The sequence below is a fragment of the Elephantulus edwardii genome, unplaced genomic scaffold, assembly GCF_000299155.1.
Source record: "Elephantulus edwardii isolate Elephantulus edwardi_28Jun2011 unplaced genomic scaffold, EleEdw1.0 scaffold00077, whole genome shotgun sequence".
In the NCBI taxonomy this organism is placed as follows: Eukaryota; Metazoa; Chordata; class Mammalia; order Macroscelidea; family Macroscelididae; genus Elephantulus; species Elephantulus edwardii.
In genome coordinates, this window is record NW_006399827.1 from 10685561 (window position 1) to 10701326 (window position 15766).

Sequence of the window (15766 nt, forward strand, 5' to 3'; positions counted from 1 at the left end):
TTCCCTGCCTGCCTTCCCTGAGCTACTAGCTCCAGCTGTGTTTGGGAGCAGCTCTTGCACAGGAAATGGCAAAAGGATGCCAGGGAAGGCAGGGTTACCCTTATTTCCTCTTTAGGATTCAGGGTGGGGTAGGGTGCCGTTTTGGCCTCTCTGGATAAAGTAACTTCTCACTGAAGTGATCCTTCTATTTATGCATCTGTTGAAACTGGCCTCCAGGAGCCACAGTCATGTTTGCTCCTCTCCTTCAAGATGAGTAGCATCATCTGGGGAGAAAAAGTCTTTGGGGGGGGGGTCGACAGGCTGGCAGAGCACAAGCAAGGGACCCCTTCTCAGCAGACTTAGAGCGGTGCTCCGATTTGGTGCAACAATCCTTTTTAGACAGGCTGGCCAGGGCTGAGCCTCCTTACTTGGTTCATCTGCCTCCCCATCTGAGGACACTGACCCTGCAGTGCAATCTCTGGGAGGGTTCATTTTCTTTCCCCCCCAAAGTGATCGCTTCCTTTTCCAAGCCAATTATTTTAAATTGCCCCCACTCTCTAATGTCTTTGTGAGTAGTTTAAAGTTTGGTCCCAGAAAGTAGAGCTGCGTTCCCCCTGCCCAGTACCCAGGGGCCACCAGTGACTGGGGCAACTCCCCAGGTGGTCAGCCACTCCAAGCCGAGAAAACTATCTTCTGGGACTTTTCCCTCTTGTAAACCACAAATAATGAATGACCCCAAGTGTGAACTGCTTCCCTAGATGAAGTGACCCTCCTGAACGTCCTGTAGCAGAGTGAAGCAGCTGGGCAGACACAAGGACGGGAGCCAGGAGGCCACTGAGGCGTCCAGTGCCTGCCCAGCCCTTGTCCTCAACGCCCAGCGCTATGACTTTCCTCATAAATAAAAAAGCCCCAGCCTACAGTCCAAACGTCCTTTTGGGCCCTAATTTATATACTACAGAAAATCATACACCCAGCTCGCCATGCTTCAGAACCCCGTTATTTATGGCAGGGGAGAGTTGGGTTTATTTTTTTTTTTCCTAAAGAATATATTTATTACAGGTAAAGCCGACAGCAGACTTCATACGTCTGGCAAATGGAGAGCAGGTGCTTTGCTTTAACTGTGATTCATTCGCTGGGTGTGCTGTTCTCTCGCTGGGGCAGCTCCCTGACTTTCCCAAGAGTCCAACTGCTACTTAGGAACGTTTGCATCATATTCTTGTTTCCCTACTTGGGTCTCATGGAAAAGGCAGCCCTTTTCACGCTGTTTGGTTCCGGATCTGCCAGGCTGTCGCCCTTGGAGAGCGGGGGTGGAGGAGGAGGGGGCCGGCTGGAAGCCGGCATTGATCTTTAAAAAATCATTTTGAAATCGCCATAATGTGAAGAAATATGGCGCTTCGCCCTCGTATTTCACACGTAATGACAGAGATGGCTTCATTTGGAAAGAAAAGCGGGTGGGAATGTGTCAGTGCGGGGGTGAGGTGATCCGCAGTCCTCTGCATGGCCCGAGGGTTGTGACCCAAAAGACGAAGCCCCAAGTTAGAATGGCCCCGGCTTTGTTACAAGGACTACGCTGGGGATTAGGCCCGGGCTGAAGGCAGCCTGAAAACCATGCCGAAGATCAGCCCTCAGCCGCCCCGAAGCCCACCGAACACAAGCAGAACCGAGTCTGTGCAGGAGCCAAGCCCCCTAGAGTAGCGGGTGTCACAAAGGCTGTGGCTCAGGGAGGCTCTGGGGGAAAAGCGCAGGGAGCCGAGACAGGAGGGGCTGCAGAGAAGTCGCGGATCAAACCGGATACTTGGGAGCTGCAGTGAGGGGGTCCTCGGAGAGCCTGTGAGCCTGCGGGCTCCTTGTCCTTGGGGCCAGTCCTTGGGAGTCATTTCAGAAAAGGGGCAATCCCCAGTGTGAGAACAGAGAGTTGAGCGGAAAACTCTCAGTTCCCCTCCTCTTGGGGGTGAGAGGTGTATTGGGAAGCTTGGAAGCAGGAAAAAACCCACCCCACACCCAATTTGGAAACCCTTCCCAGGCCTCCACTCTCAGTGACAGCTCAGAGCAACTCCCTAAAAGCCTTCATGGTCACCTCAACTATTATCAAGCTGGCCTAAATTTTAGCTGCCCAAGTGGTTACTTACAGAAGAAATGGCTTTATCTAACACCACTCTTAGCTCTCTGGATAAGGCCAGAGAGAGGCCCCCAAAAATGGATTAAACTCTTTCCAAAGGCTCAAGTTTCTAGGGCCTGATGAACGCCTTTAACCTCCTGCAGGTTCCCAAGCACAGAATGTGGGTCCTCAAACACTCCCTCCCTGTCAGGCCTCAGGAGACAAGGTGAGACCCTGAGCCTGCAGTCTTCCCCAAACAGTGTGCAGAGAGCACCCCCAAAGCTGATAACTGTGCTATCAAATCTCAACTTGTCCCTGTCCTTTTACTACTTCAATGGATTGTTCCTGGTGTCGTTGTTTAATAAACACCTTCTGTCAAAGGGACAAGGAGAGGAAATAAGGGCCTGTAGGATGGGGGGGGCAGGACCGCCTTCTTTTTATCAGCCCGTAGAGCCTCCCCAGGCTAAGACGCCCTCCCTCCTCTGGCTCTTCCTGACTCCCTCCCTCTGCGACCCGCCTGGGGACAGGGCTCCACAGCCCGCGTCCCTCCGCGGCGGCCGCTGCTCTCCCTCCGCCCCCGCCGCCCCATGTGGAGAGCTCCCCCCGCCCCACGAAGGGGGAGGACCAGGCGGCCGGCAGCTCGGGCTGAGGTTACGTGGCCGCCGGAGCCCTGACGTGATCGCACATTGCATCAGCATAAAACAATCCATCCTCGATATGGAATGCGCTGCGGACGGATGACAGCGAGAGCGCAGCCCCCTCGCCCGATTGATTTATGTCCGAGCTGACGCTTTATCAGGCAGTCGGAAAAACTTTGACCAATCATTTTGCAAGGAGCGCCGAGCCGGGCTGCTCCACTGTACTTTGTTGGCTGAGAAGTTGAACAAGGGGTGGGGGCGGGAGGGTGGGGGTCCTGGGGGTCGCGTCCGAAAGCCCTCACACCGGGTCCGGGTGCCACCTCTCCCTGCCTGGGCGCCGGCGCGCGAGCGCTTCCCTTCCCCCTGCGAGCGCCCGGATAATGTCTGAGAATGTCCATTTCTGGGACGCTTAGCAGCTATTATGTCGACTCGATCATAAGTCACGAGAGTGAGGACGCGCCTCCAGCCAAGTTTCCTTCCGGCCAGTACGCGAGCCCGCGGCAGCCGGGCCCCGCCGAGCACCTGGACTTTCCCTCGTGCAGCTTCCAGCCCAAAGCGCCGGTGTTCGGCGCGTCCTGGGCGCCGCTGAGCCCGCACGCGTCCGGGAGCCTGCCGGCAGTCTACCACCCCTACCTGCAGCCCCAGGGCGTGCCGGCGGCCGAGGGCAGGTACCTCCGCACCTGGCTGGAGCCCGCGCCGCGCGCCGAGGCCGCCCCGGGGCAGGGCCAGGCGGCCGTGAAGGCGGAGCCGCTGCTGGGCGCGCCTGGGGAGCTGCTCAAGCAGGGCGCGGCCGAGTACAGTTTGGAAACTTCGGCGGCCCGGGAGGCCGTGCTGTCTAATCAAAGAGCCGGCTACGGGGACAATAAAATTTGCGAAGGAAGCGAGGACAAAGAGAGGCCGGATCAAAGTAAGTTATAAAAAGTGAGGAAATACCCGGGCCGAAGGCCAGGCTGGGGGAGGGGAGGGCAGAGGCAATAAACCGCAGACAATGTGCAGGGAAACCGCAGCGGGGCCGAGAGCGTTCGGGGGAGGAGCGAGGAAGAAGGAAGGACGGGCGGACGGAAGCTGGGAGCCCGGGAAAGGGAGACTGAGGCTGCTGGCCGAGCGTTGCTCTCACCACTTGACCGCGCGTCCTGGAGGGCGCAGGGGCTCAGGCGCTGCGCGCTCGCCCTCTCTGCTCCTCTGTCCCCGCAGTCCGGGCGGAAAGCCCGGGAAGTGGCCGCGGCCGGCGGGGCGAGGAGCTGGCGCGCCAGGGCAGCTGCAGCGCGCCGCGGAGGGACGCAGGGACCCGGCCGCTGGCACCGCTCCCCGCGCCACGCGCAGCCCGCCAGCCTCCGGGGGTGGGGGGGCTCATTAGGATTTTATTTGCGATGCAACAGCTTGGCGGAGGCTGGTTCTGCGGCCGCGCGGGGTCGGGAGCGGGCGCCGGGAGGGCGGGGGAGATCCGGGACGTGGAGGCCGAGCCCCCTCCCCGGCGCGCCGGCCCCTCCCCGGAGGCTTCCCTACCCGCCGGAGGTCCCCTCCCCTCAGCAGCATCCTCGCCCCGGGTCGCCACCGCCTTTCCTGCAGCCCGTGCTGCTCTCGGCGGGGCTCCCGGGCTGCGGTTGGAGCTGTCCGCCTCGCCAGGACTTGGGAGTCGCGTGTGAACTTCGGGACCCGCCGCCCGAAAGGAGAAGGCGAGATCCGGTGGGGCCCTGGGGAGATGAGGGTGGGGGAAGCGGGGCTCTGTGAGAGGCGCAGAACTTTCCCCTCCGCAGGCAGTTTCTCATCACCTCCCACTCCCGCAGAAGCACCCCTGGCCAGGACTCCCAGTCTGGCTAATTTCCAGGAGGTGGTGCCCTCGCTGAAGGCAGACGCCTCGGGTTTTCTTTTTCGTTTTTTTAGGGTTGGAGAAGAGCAGTTGGTTAGGAGACTCTTGGTCCCAAATAAGCCCCAGGCCCTTCGGGCCAGGTCTCTTTACTCTTCTTGGGAAGTGGGGTTCAGATATTCTGCTTCCTCCTCCAGATTTCCCACTGCCTCTGTGGCCTGGGAGCACTTTGGGGTCTGGGTGTCTGCGGGAGGGTGAGACTCCTGTGCCCTAGCCGCCAGCCACCTCCAACCTGCCGGGTTGAATCAGATTTGGCTTTATGGAACTTGACTCTTCCCAAACCCTCCTCAGGCTCACTAGACCAGACTAGACCGGTACCCCAAACCATGCCTGGAAAGCACATTTTCACAAGGCAGAAGTTTGGCCGAGATCAATAATTAACTGTTTCCCCCTCCCTTTTCATATTTAATGTGGCGGCGGGGCCCATCCCAGGCAGTCACATTAAGGAAATCTCACTGCAAATTGGTAAGACACAGTCCTTAGTGTAGGACTAACTCTGTTTTGAGGTAGGAGGGGGTTTTGTATGTGTTGTGGTTTTTGTTTTTTAAAAAATATCCACAGCTTTCTGTTTGGGAAGATGGAATCCAGCAGAGTGACTGTTGTTAGAAATCAGAGTTTTCTGAGTTCTAGAGAGAGGTAGAAGCTGGCAAAGATTTCTGCTTCCTCCTTTTCCCCACCCCACCGACCCTGTCTTACTCTCCCACTTGGGGCCCTTCATAATGCCTGGTTTTCCACCTTGAGACTGGAGTGATCTCACTCCCCCAAACAGACTGAAAGCAGGGCGGGAGCGGAAAAGGAAGACGATTGCAACCATAAGTTAGCTGTGAGCCCCAGGCGCTTCCCTGTCCACAGGCTGGAGGTGATAAATGGTTGCAATTGGCTTGCATGTGAATTGGAGTGTGCTGTATGTTTGCGTCTCTAAGTGCAGATCCATATACGCTGGGAGTGTGCGGCAGTGGTGGTAGGGAGGGGTATCTACCCAGACACACATGCCTGCTGCCATGTGGTGTGGCCCAGGGAGGCAAGCTTGTGCTCTAGGCCGGGCTGATGGGAGGTCTCTAGGTTGTGGCTGAACGGAAGCATGCTCAGCCTCTCCTCTCAACTCCAAGACTTAGAGCCAAGAGGATCTGTAGGTCAGCCATCCCTGACCAGTCTGGCAGTGCTGGGGCTTCATGCTGGCTTGGATCTGAGACCAGATGTGAATCCAGGAAGAGAGAAAGATTGAACATGCCAGACTTTGGCAGTGCCCAGGGACCCACCATCCTCTCCAAAGAACCTCTGTCTCACCTGGAGATGCCTGTGGCCACTTGCTAGTCTGAAACCCCTCATGGGAGCTTGGAGGCCCCAGGTTCCTACTTTTCTAATGTGCCATGGGGAAGTGGAGGCCAGGGTCACATCCTCTTAGAAGTATAACCCTGGAGTCCCTTGACCCCCCCCCCCCCCCCCTTTCTTTCTTTGATTCTGCTGCTTCTCTTTCAGCCAACCCCTCTGCCAACTGGCTGCACGCCCGCTCTTCCCGGAAAAAGCGCTGTCCCTACACCAAATACCAGACGCTGGAGCTAGAGAAGGAGTTTCTGTTCAATATGTACCTCACCAGGGACCGTAGGCACGAAGTGGCCAGACTCCTCAATCTGAGTGAGAGACAAGTCAAAATCTGGTTTCAGAACCGGCGGATGAAAATGAAGAAAATGAATAAGGAGCAGGGCAAGGAGTAAAGATTTCCCCTCAGCCCGCCCACCTCTTCCCCATCTCACTCATATTTATAAGCGGTGGCTGCAAAGCCAGTGCTGTCCCAGATGGAGTCAGTGAATGGGGAAGGAGTCTTTTCTTGTCCAGGTCCTTCTCTGCAGTCTCTCCCCCGCTGCCCGCACCTGTTTCTCTCTTCTCCCGTGGCCTCAGGAGGAAGTTTTGCTGAGTTAGAAGGTAGAAGTAGAAGGTTACTAAGAAGATAATGGGCCACCAAAAAGAGAGGCCATAGTCAGTCCTTAGCACCTTCCCTTAGTTTTTCTGGGAGCAGCACCTCACTTCCTGCTTGTTTTTTCCGTCCCTGCACTTACCCAGAGGTCACCCCAGGACCACTCCCAACTGCAGCCAGACCACCAGACACCAGTGTCCACAAAGCCAGGAGCCCACAGTAAAAGTGAGGAATGAACCAGCTGACACTTCACTTAGATGAAGTAATACCCCCAAAGGCTGACACCTCAGGCCTGGGGCACCCCAAGCCAGGCAAGCCAGGGTTCTATACCTGGTGCACCCCAGGAAGATGTTTAAAGGCAATCTTCTGAGTGGGGGTAGATTAGTCCAAAGGATTGAGCCTCACAGGGCCATCCCCTCAGGCTCTCCAGCTACTGCCAGGGACACAGGCCCACAGGCCTGTGGGGGACACCCAGCCTCTAAGGCAGGTGGACCAGGAAAGGCAAAGAAAGGGGGCTTTCCCCTCAACACATAGAGTTACAGGAAATGGTTAACTCTGCAGGAGGCTTCCCTCTCCTTCAACAAAAGGGGGCCCCCCCACAGTGGGTCCTGGAACCTTGGCCATGTCCTGCTCTTGCTCATCCTTGTCCCACTTGACAGACTGTGGCTTCTCCTCCTCTCTGACACCCCTGCAATTCCCTCAGTTCTCCCCAGACCCCCAGTTCTTTCTGTGGGGCCAAATCCACCCAGCACCAGCCAGTGACGCCACCCTGTGTAGGAAAACAGCGTTTCGCCCCCCACCCCGCTGCTGGCAGGAAGGCTAGGCCAGGAGAGTCCGATTGAGAATTTATTGTGTGATTGAGAATTTATTGTGGATCGATTTCCCGAGCTCCATTCCCAGGGACTTTGCCGGGAACAGAGGAGCCGAGGCGCCAGCAGCGCCCAAAGCAGGCACGTTGTTCCTGGCCCCCTGCTCATCACTCGCGGCCTCCAGCTCCAGCACAGAACAGCGGACCAGCACCCCCAAAGGCGGGCCTCTGCCTTCCAGGGCCCCTGACCTGGATGGTGATTTGCTTTCTTCCCAGGGACATTCCCGCGTGCAAAGGAGAGGGGGGCAGAATGGAGTCTAAGCCTCGGAATGAAGTTTACTGGGTTTGCCCTCCTCCCCTTGTACCCCCACCTCTCCGGTCCCCCAATCCCATGGACTCTCCAGGCATCTCAGTAGAACTTTTTCGCTTTGTTGGTGGCTGTCGTGAAATTGTGCTTGTGTTTTGTGACTTTTTTGGGGGGTGATTGTCTCGCCTGTTTTCCGTCATCGCCTATTTGGGAGGGGTGGGGGTGGGGGGATGTGGGTAAAATGAGAGACCTAGATCTTTGATTGTTCATTTTGGAAAAAAAAAATAAGAAAAAAGAACAAAAATATATATCACTCTAGAAAAGAAATCTCGTGTTTTATTCTGGGTCGGGCTTCCAATTTCTAGGAGCACAGCTCAGGAGAGAGAGACACCTAGGTGGGGAAAGAGGTGCCTCCTGAGATCAGCTGGGTGGCTTTGGTGGGAGAGCAGAGAGCTGGTTCTGTGGCCCCAGGGTCTCAGACCCAAGGCCCTGCGGTCACTACTCACATTAAGAGCGTCAGTCAGGACAGCAGGGAGACCGTAGGGGTAGAATGGGAACAGGGCACTTCTGTGATGTTTGTGGGAGGGTGTGGGCACCCTCCAAAAGTTGTACTGGAGACCTCCTCACCCACTCCCGGTCGAAGGAAAGACCTGTTCCTAGAAGCAGTTCCTCTCTCAGAGGGCAGAGGAAGATCACCTTGCTTTGGGAACTAAAATGCCAGGAAGACAGTGACCTCCCTGGGCAGCTGTCCGTATGCTGAGGCCTGGAGAGAGCAGGACCTCCTCTGGGCTTCTTAAAGGGAATGACTTTCATCAGATGCTCAGCTTCCATTTCCATTTGGAGGCTCCAGTTTGAGGCAGTTTGGTAAGTTGGAGGGCCGAGACCTGGGAGGCAGTTTGCAAAGGCCAGGAGAAGGGCTTGGGTGAGGAACAGAGAGGAAAGGTGCCCTTTTCAATCAGACCCCAAATTAAACTTAATTTCCTAAGGTGTTCCTCTGTCCCTGTCAGCCTGTGTATCCGGGCTGAGCCCTTTGTGGGGACTGCGTTTCTCGCCCAGGCAGTGGGATCCCACCTCTGCTGTGGTGGGCAAGCCTGTTCCTTCACCCGCCAGCCTTCCCCCAGCCCACCTCAGGTAGAGCCCCTGCAGGATGGGTAAAAGTGGGGGCAAAGCCTGGCCCCAGAGAGCACCTTAGAAATGGTAAAAAGCAAGGCCTACCCCCCTGGAACGAAAGGATGCACTGAGCAGAGAGCTTACTGGAGAAGTCAGGCCCCCGGGTGGGATGACCCTCAGATCCCCGGATCCGCACCTTTCGGGAGGGTTCTCTTAAGGACATGAAGAGGCCCCGGGAGGGTGGTGACTGTACAGACTAGATTCTCGCCACATCTTGGGCTCCCCAGGCCCAGCTGGCGCTGAGCACGAGGCGAGGCGGCTGGATTCAACGAAAGGAAAGGCAAAAGGCGAGACGTGCAGCCGGGTAGGGGGGCGAGGCCTCCAGCGGCGGCGTCTGAGTCCCCAGCCCCAGGGTGGCTTCTTTAAGACAAACAAAGGCGGCGAGGAAGCGGAGGCTCCGAAAGCAGCCGGAGATGGGGAAACCGGTTATCACAGAGGAGATTCGCCGAGGGTGCGAGAGACAGAGAAACCGGGGGAGACGAATTCAATGCCTGCCGTGTGCGCAGCAATAAAAGAATATGACCGCTATAAAAGTTTATAGCGTATAAATTTCTGAAGGTTAAGAAACTAAACAGCAGCAAAGCAAACAGCGAGAGGGGAAACTTTCCGGAGCTGAGAGCTGCGCAGCTGGGCCTGGGATCCGGGCCTGGCGGGGCCTGGGTGGGCCGCCAGCCCCCACCTTCATCCGGCCAGGATGCGGGGCTAGGGGCTTCCGGGGAGGGGGACAGGGGGCGAAGAGGGACGGGAGACACTTTGTTGTCGCAAATGCTTCAGAGCCTGCAATTGGGACTCTTGCCTTTGTTCTTTATGCCCCCCTCCAGAATGGGGCGTTGTAAATGAGCAGTCGCCCCACTCCTTGCCCGTGGGGACACACACACACACACACACACACACACACACACACACACACGTCCAGTGGGGCCAGACGTCTGGGCGCGGGCTGCCTCTTGATCCTTTTACAGGCCCATCCTCACCCTCTCAGGCCTCTCCTCCTCACACCCCCATACACAAAAAAGCCTAATTGTTTCTCCTCGAAATTTGAAACAATCATGTAAAGCTTGAAAATGCTCATTTCCCCGTTTTACAGGCCATAAACAGCGCGCTGCTTGGCGGTCTCAGGCAAAATTAGGAGATTGGGCGGGGGGGGGGCGGGGTGAGTGCGTAAATAAGGAAAAAAAGCTTATGGCTTCTTTTTTCCTCTCCCTCCCCCTTCCTCCCTTTTTTTAGCTTATCTGCAAAATTTCATGAACCGTTTCTTAATTCCAATGCCTTTTTTCCCCTCGCCTGCTCTCTTGTTCCTTCCCCGCCTCCGCTTTGAATCCCCTAATAATGAAAGTTTCTCTCTCTTGTTGCCTCAGTGAGTTGTTCTGCGAGAACCAGGCCTGGACGCGGAGGACGGCGGCGCCTTTTCAAGGCGCGGCCGCTAGATGGCACCCTTGCTCCACGCGAAAATCCCCGGTGCGGCCGCTGCGAATTTCCGCGGCTGCACGCTGCCCCTTAGTCGGTGCATCCGTGAACTGAGCGGTACCAAAAGTCATGAATAATTTGGACGTAATAAAAATACTGGGTTTATTATGGCTGTTTCCCCCATTTTATAGATTTCCGATATAGTCATCCATCCCCCCTCCCCGCCCCAGCAATCAATTTTCTGAGTTTCCAGGCGAGATCTCAGCGCTCACAGTGTTCAGTGGGGACAACAAATACATGAAAACGAGGAATCATCATAATAATAGGAATAATAGGCTCGAATAAAAGAGAGGAATTGGTTCATAAAGGAGGATATTTTTCCTAGGAGTGGTCAAGAGGAATGTGGCCGCTGAGCGGGTCAGGTGAGCCGGGCTGGTCTCTGGGAGAGACTGCCCAAGCCGGCTGCTGAGATGCGCTGGAGGAGGCGCCTGGGGGCCCCCAGATTTGGGGGTTTTCCCGCAGACTGGGAGCTGCTCAGAGCTGGTGGGGCGCTCTGCACCGGCGGCCTTTGTGAGCATCGAGAGCTGAACTGTGCTGGGCAACCCGGACATCGAACAGGGGGTCCCCAGAACGGCGAGGTGCAGCGAGGCTCGGCCATATCCTCCTCGGGGTGCTCTGTGCACCTCAACTTGGGCCTGCCCAAAAGCCTCGCATCCTCCGGGTGGGTTCTGGAGCAGGCGTCGCAGCAGGAAGCAGGAGCGGGGTTGTTTTAGCGTCTCCCCACTTTCCGCGGCTCCAGGTGGGAGCCCAGCTCCTCTCTGCGCGCCCCAAGGAGCCGGCCCCTGCAAATGTGGGCGGCGGGGTCCTGCGATTTGATCCTGGGAGCCTGGGTACACTTCTCTCTGAAACCTGCCTTCTGTCCGCCCACAGCCCTTGCTATTTTGAATCTCCCCTTTTCTTCCCAATCCAGCCGGATTCTTGGCACCCCCTCACCCCAACAAACCTGTGCTGAGAAATAGACACCCCCGCTCCAGCCCCTCAAAGCCACCCCAGACGCGCCTCTCTCTTCCCGCAGAACCTAATGCGGGCGGCAAGCGGAGTTTTGTCCTCAACTTGAGTTTCTCTAATAAATCTGCACTCGGCTGGGTGTTTATAAATTATCTTCTCGCTCTTTCTTGTTTTTTTTTTTTTATAATAGAAACATTTTCCTTCTATCAGGAATCTCTGGCACACGGTGTAGGGATGATTTAGGACAAGCCGTTGAATTTCTACTTTGCCGTTGAGTCTTCAAATCATGACTATAAACCCCCCGCACTTGATAAAAATGCTCGCTTCGCCAACAACTTCACTGTACCCTGCCTTCCGCTGCCTGAGCCACGCTCTGAAAAGTCAACAGCCTGGCTCCCCTCGCCTCTCCTCTTTGCCTGTTCAGTCCTTCTCTCATTCCCCAGATTCACTTTTGAAGGACCAGGTGGACCCACTGCTGCCGGTGAGGGGCTAGGGCTTCCTCTTGGGTCAAGTTTGGTGGGTTCCCCCCAAAAAAAACTGGGGTGCATGAGGCCCTCAAAGGGCAATCCTGCACAGGCAGACTTCTTTGCTCTTGGTAAATAATGGATTGGATGTATTAATAAAGCCTTTATCTTTGTTGTGAGAAATAGCTCTTCCTTTCTTCCCTTAGCTGGTCAGTCACTGGAGGAGGCCCTTGCTTTTGACCATTATGAAGGACTCACACAGTCTGTCTTCTAGTGTGAGATGGCCCCGAGACAAGGAAGGAAGGCAGTGGGACTGACAATGTGTCAATGTGTGGTGCGGGGCCAGGCTGCCCCTGCCTTCAAGGTTTCAGGCCCCCGGTTGGTCCCCAGGCCTGGAGGGAGAGCCAGGTTTAACTAGCTGCTTTCTTGAGGAGAGAAGAGAGAAAAAAGGTGCTCAGAGGTTTGCTCCATCTCTATATCAGCTTAGGAAATGCCAAAGACTAAAAAGGCCTTGTGGGGGGCTCAGGACCAAGACATGCCCCCCCTTGCCTGCACCACAGCCTGGGACAAGTGAAGGCATGGGTCACTGGGCACCAAGGCCAGGTGCCTGGGCCAAGGTGTCCAGCTGGGCCTGGACTGCCCTCCCCTTGCTTTGATGTGCTGATGCAGTTGGCTGTGGCTGCAGCCCCAGGGCAGCATGAAGAACTAGTGGGCCTGGAAGATTGGGAGCCAAGTGGACTTGGTGACTGGGCCCTGAGGCCAGGGATTCAGAGTTAGGCAGTACAATGGCAAGTCATTTCCCCGTGGCATCTGACCCCTCTTCACTCACACACAGTCTAGTACCCCCAGCTCCTAATGGAGACTCCCTCTCCCCTTCCAGGACAGGAGGGACAGGAGATGATACAAACGCTAATGGTGGTGAACTCAGCTCTACCCAACCTCACACAGCCCAGTAACCAGAAAGTTCCTCGCCCCCACCCCCATCACTTCTAAACCCCTTCTCCACGGAAAATCTTTGCTTATTTGTTTAATGAGGGAAAGTTGAGTGAGTAGCTTGGGCCGAACAGGGGGCTCCGGAGAGGAAGGTGGGGGCAGATGCCCGCCACAGCAGAAGGAGGCCAGAATCTCTGAGAAGTCACTGGTTGTGCAGGAAAAAAAGAAAAGAAAAGGGGGGAAAAATCCAACCATAATAGTTCTCATTTCGGCGGCGTCACCCCCACCGCGCCGCAGCCAGGCGGCGGGGCGATCGAAGCTGCAGTTTTTTATAGCTGTGGAGGAAAGAACTCGTAAAATGCTAACAGCTTTTATGCGCTGCGGCATAAACAACAACAGACTCCGGCTTTATTGCGTTTTATAGTTTGTTAAAGAGTTTACAGCCGTTTTTTGGGGGCCAGTTACCCAGTCAATTCCCTCTGCACGATAGTTAAACCTTTATCAATAATAAGGAAATTGATCATTAAAGCTTTAAATATGACTACCTCGTTTGTTTGAAAATATGTTTAGGAGAGGAAGCTGTATGATTTGATAACTTGTATTAAAATACCAATTACATTTATAGGACCTTTTAAAACTCGGCGCAATTAAACCGTGTTCTTTTACATTTTTCCGAAGCGACCCTGACATTTAGAAAGACTCCAACTGCCTCGTTAAAACGGCGAAATTAACAGCGTGCCTGCGCCTGGCACGCTGGGTCTGTGCGCGCGCGTGGTTTTTTTCCACGGCTCCCCCACATCAGTCTTTGGGGGTGGTCCGCGAAGGTATTTGATTTGTTGTGAGGCGAGAGATATCTCATTAATGTAGGTAGTTAAACAGCTTTAATCGGCATCCATCCTCCGCTTGCCCCTCTCCCTCTCCCCCTGCGCTCCCCCTCTCCCCCGCGCGCTCCCCGGGTGTTTGGCCATCCCCTCCTTTTTCTGCGCTCTCCCCTCACTCGGGCTCGCTCTCGCTCTCTCTCCAGCTCTGTCTCTCTCTCTCTCTCTTTCCCTCTCCCTCGCTAGCTCTCTCCGCTCGCTCGCGCTCTCGCCCTCGCTCTGCGTTCTGTCCGGGAGGAGTACAGAGAAGCCAATAGGATGCGGGGTCTCTAATGGATGCAAATGATCATGAAAAGACAGTGCAAAATATGAAACAACTCATTTGCAGGGAAGTAAATCACCGAAAACTGTTTATGAACTGGCATCCCTTCTTGGAAATGTAAAGCGAGGACCTCTTTAAGTGGCGGTATATTTTGGAGCGGGGGGCGGGGGGGTGGGGGGAGGGCGCGCGCCGGGGCTGCCCTGCGAGCCGCGCCGAGACTTTTCGGAGGCTTCGCTCTCCGTTTCTATTCCTGGAAATCACAAAAAGTGTGGCGGCTTCCAGCCCTTCTTCGCCTTTTCCTCCTCTTCTCTCCTTTTCCCTTCTCCCCTCCTCCCTGCCTGGCGAGGGTGACCGCGAGCCGGCGAATCCGCCTTTTTTCTCTCTCTCCCTCCCTCTCCCCCTCCCCGCCCCCTCCCCAACAGCCCCCAACTACAAGCCGCCGCCGCCGCCGCCGCCTCAAAATTCAATAAAATGAGCTCTTATTTCGTCAACTCACTGTTCTCCAAATACAAAACCGGGGAGTCCCTGCGCCCCAATTACTATGACTGCGGCTTCGCCCAGGAGCTGGGCGGCCGACCCACCGTGGTGTACGGGCCCAGCGGCGGCGGCAGCTTCCAGCACCCGTCGCAAATCCAGGAGTTCTACCACGGCCCGTCGTCGCTGTCCACGGCTCCCTACCAGCAGAACCCGTGCGCCGTGGCGTGCCACGGGGACCCCGGTAACTTCTACGGCTACGACCCGCTGCAGCGCCAGAGCCTGTTCGGGGCGCAGGACCCCGACCTGGTGCAATACGCCGACTGCAAGCTCGCGGCCGCCAGCGGCCTGGGCGAGGAGGCCGAGGGCACTGAGCAGAGCCCGTCCCCCACGCAGCTCTTTCCCTGGATGCGCCCGCAAGGTGAGTCCGCGGCGGGGGCCAGGGACCCAGGGGCCGGGGCCAGGCAGGGCGGGATCTGGGGGGGCTGCCCAGCCACTCTCCCCCAGCCGCCCCGAGACCCACTCGCCCACTCGCTCCATCCATCACCTCCTGCTTCGCCCTTTTCGCTCTCTTTTCCTTCTTTCTTTTTCTTCCTCTGCATTTTTGTTTGTTTGTTTCCCTTGAAGGGGGGGTCGCCAAGCGACATTTCCTGAATCCATAAACCCCCTCACCCCGCCTTACTTTTTTTCTTCTTCCCCCCTTTTACTGTTTTATGGGGGGTTGTGGAGAGAGGGTGGTGGGAATGAGGGCGCTCAACTTCTGCACTTCTCAATTGCTTTATAGTTTAATTACCCTGAAGAAACTTTTCTTCTGGGGCAGAGACTCTGGGGGCTTTTCAAGGTGGGTCCATTCGTCCCCACCCGGCTTTTTCTCCCTCATTCCTTGCCCCCCTCTCCTTCACATCCTTCCTTCTAAAGTTTATGACACTTTTAAGAGATTTGAAGCATTACCACCACCCTTAACTCTCTGGTGCTGGTTCGCAGGGGAGGGGGCTCCCCCTTTTCCGCCCCCCACAGGTCCGGTGGTGTCTGATCCCCCCTTGGCCCCCCTCCACTGACCGCGGCCTCCCTGCGCCCCCGCCCCCCGCGCGGGGTAGAAGGTCCCCTGCCCTATTACACGGGTCTCCTAGGCCGGTTCACGAATTTTCCAACCTTCTCTCCTCGCTCCCTGCCCCTCCTCCCTCCTCTCGCCTCCCCACCCTCCCCTCCCCTCCGCCTCGCCCTTTCCCCCCTTCCCAGCAGCCGCCGGACGCAGGCGAGGCCGACAGACCTACAGCCGCTACCAGACCCTGGAGCTGGAGAAGGAGTTTCTATTTAATCCCTATCTGACTCGCAAGCGGCGGATCGAGGTCTCGCACGCTCTGGGACTGACAGAGAGACAGGTCAAAATCTGGTTCCAGAACCGAAGGATGAAGTGGAAAAAAGAGAACAACAAAGACAAGTTCCCCAGCAGCAAATGCGAGCAGGAGGAGCTGGAGAAGCAGAAGCTGGAGCGGGCCCCGGAGGCGGCGGACGAGGGCGACGCGCAGAAGGGCGACAAGAAGTAGACTCCAGCCTG

The 15766-nt window shown here is 56.4% G+C and overlaps 2 protein-coding genes across 2 annotated transcripts; both read left to right on the plus strand.

Annotated features, from left to right (window-relative positions):
* The first annotated feature begins 3021 nt into the window (after window positions 1–3021).
* On the plus strand, window positions 3022–6481 carry HOXB9 (homeobox B9). Its single transcript, XM_006889335.1, has 2 exons — window positions 3022–3622; window positions 6062–6481. The coding sequence occupies exons 1-2, from the start codon at window positions 3106–3108 to the stop codon at window positions 6295–6297; spliced, it is 753 nt and encodes a 250-aa protein (XP_006889397.1). The 5' UTR covers window positions 3022–3105; the 3' UTR covers window positions 6298–6481.
* Window positions 6482–14205: 7724 nt separating this feature from the next.
* Window positions 14206–15755, plus strand: HOXB8 (homeobox B8). The gene is made up of 2 exons (XM_006889336.1): window positions 14206–14629; window positions 15448–15755. The coding sequence occupies exons 1-2, from the start codon at window positions 14206–14208 to the stop codon at window positions 15753–15755; spliced, it is 732 nt and encodes a 243-aa protein (XP_006889398.1).
* The last annotated feature ends 11 nt before the right edge of the window (window positions 15756–15766 follow it).

Coding starts and splice junctions, on each gene's coding strand:
- HOXB8 (XM_006889336.1), top strand. CDS start 14,206: ATGAGCTCTTATTTCGTCAACTCACTGTTCTCCAAATACAAAACCGGG. Junction 14,630..15,447: donor TCCCTGGATGCGCCCGCAAG/GTGAGTCCGCGG, acceptor CCCCCTTCCCAG/CAGCCGCCGGACGCAGGCGA.
- HOXB9 (XM_006889335.1), top strand. CDS start 3,106: ATGTCCATTTCTGGGACGCTTAGCAGCTATTATGTCGACTCGATCATA. Junction 3,623..6,061: donor CAAAGAGAGGCCGGATCAAA/GTAAGTTATAAA, acceptor CTTCTCTTTCAG/CCAACCCCTCTGCCAACTGG.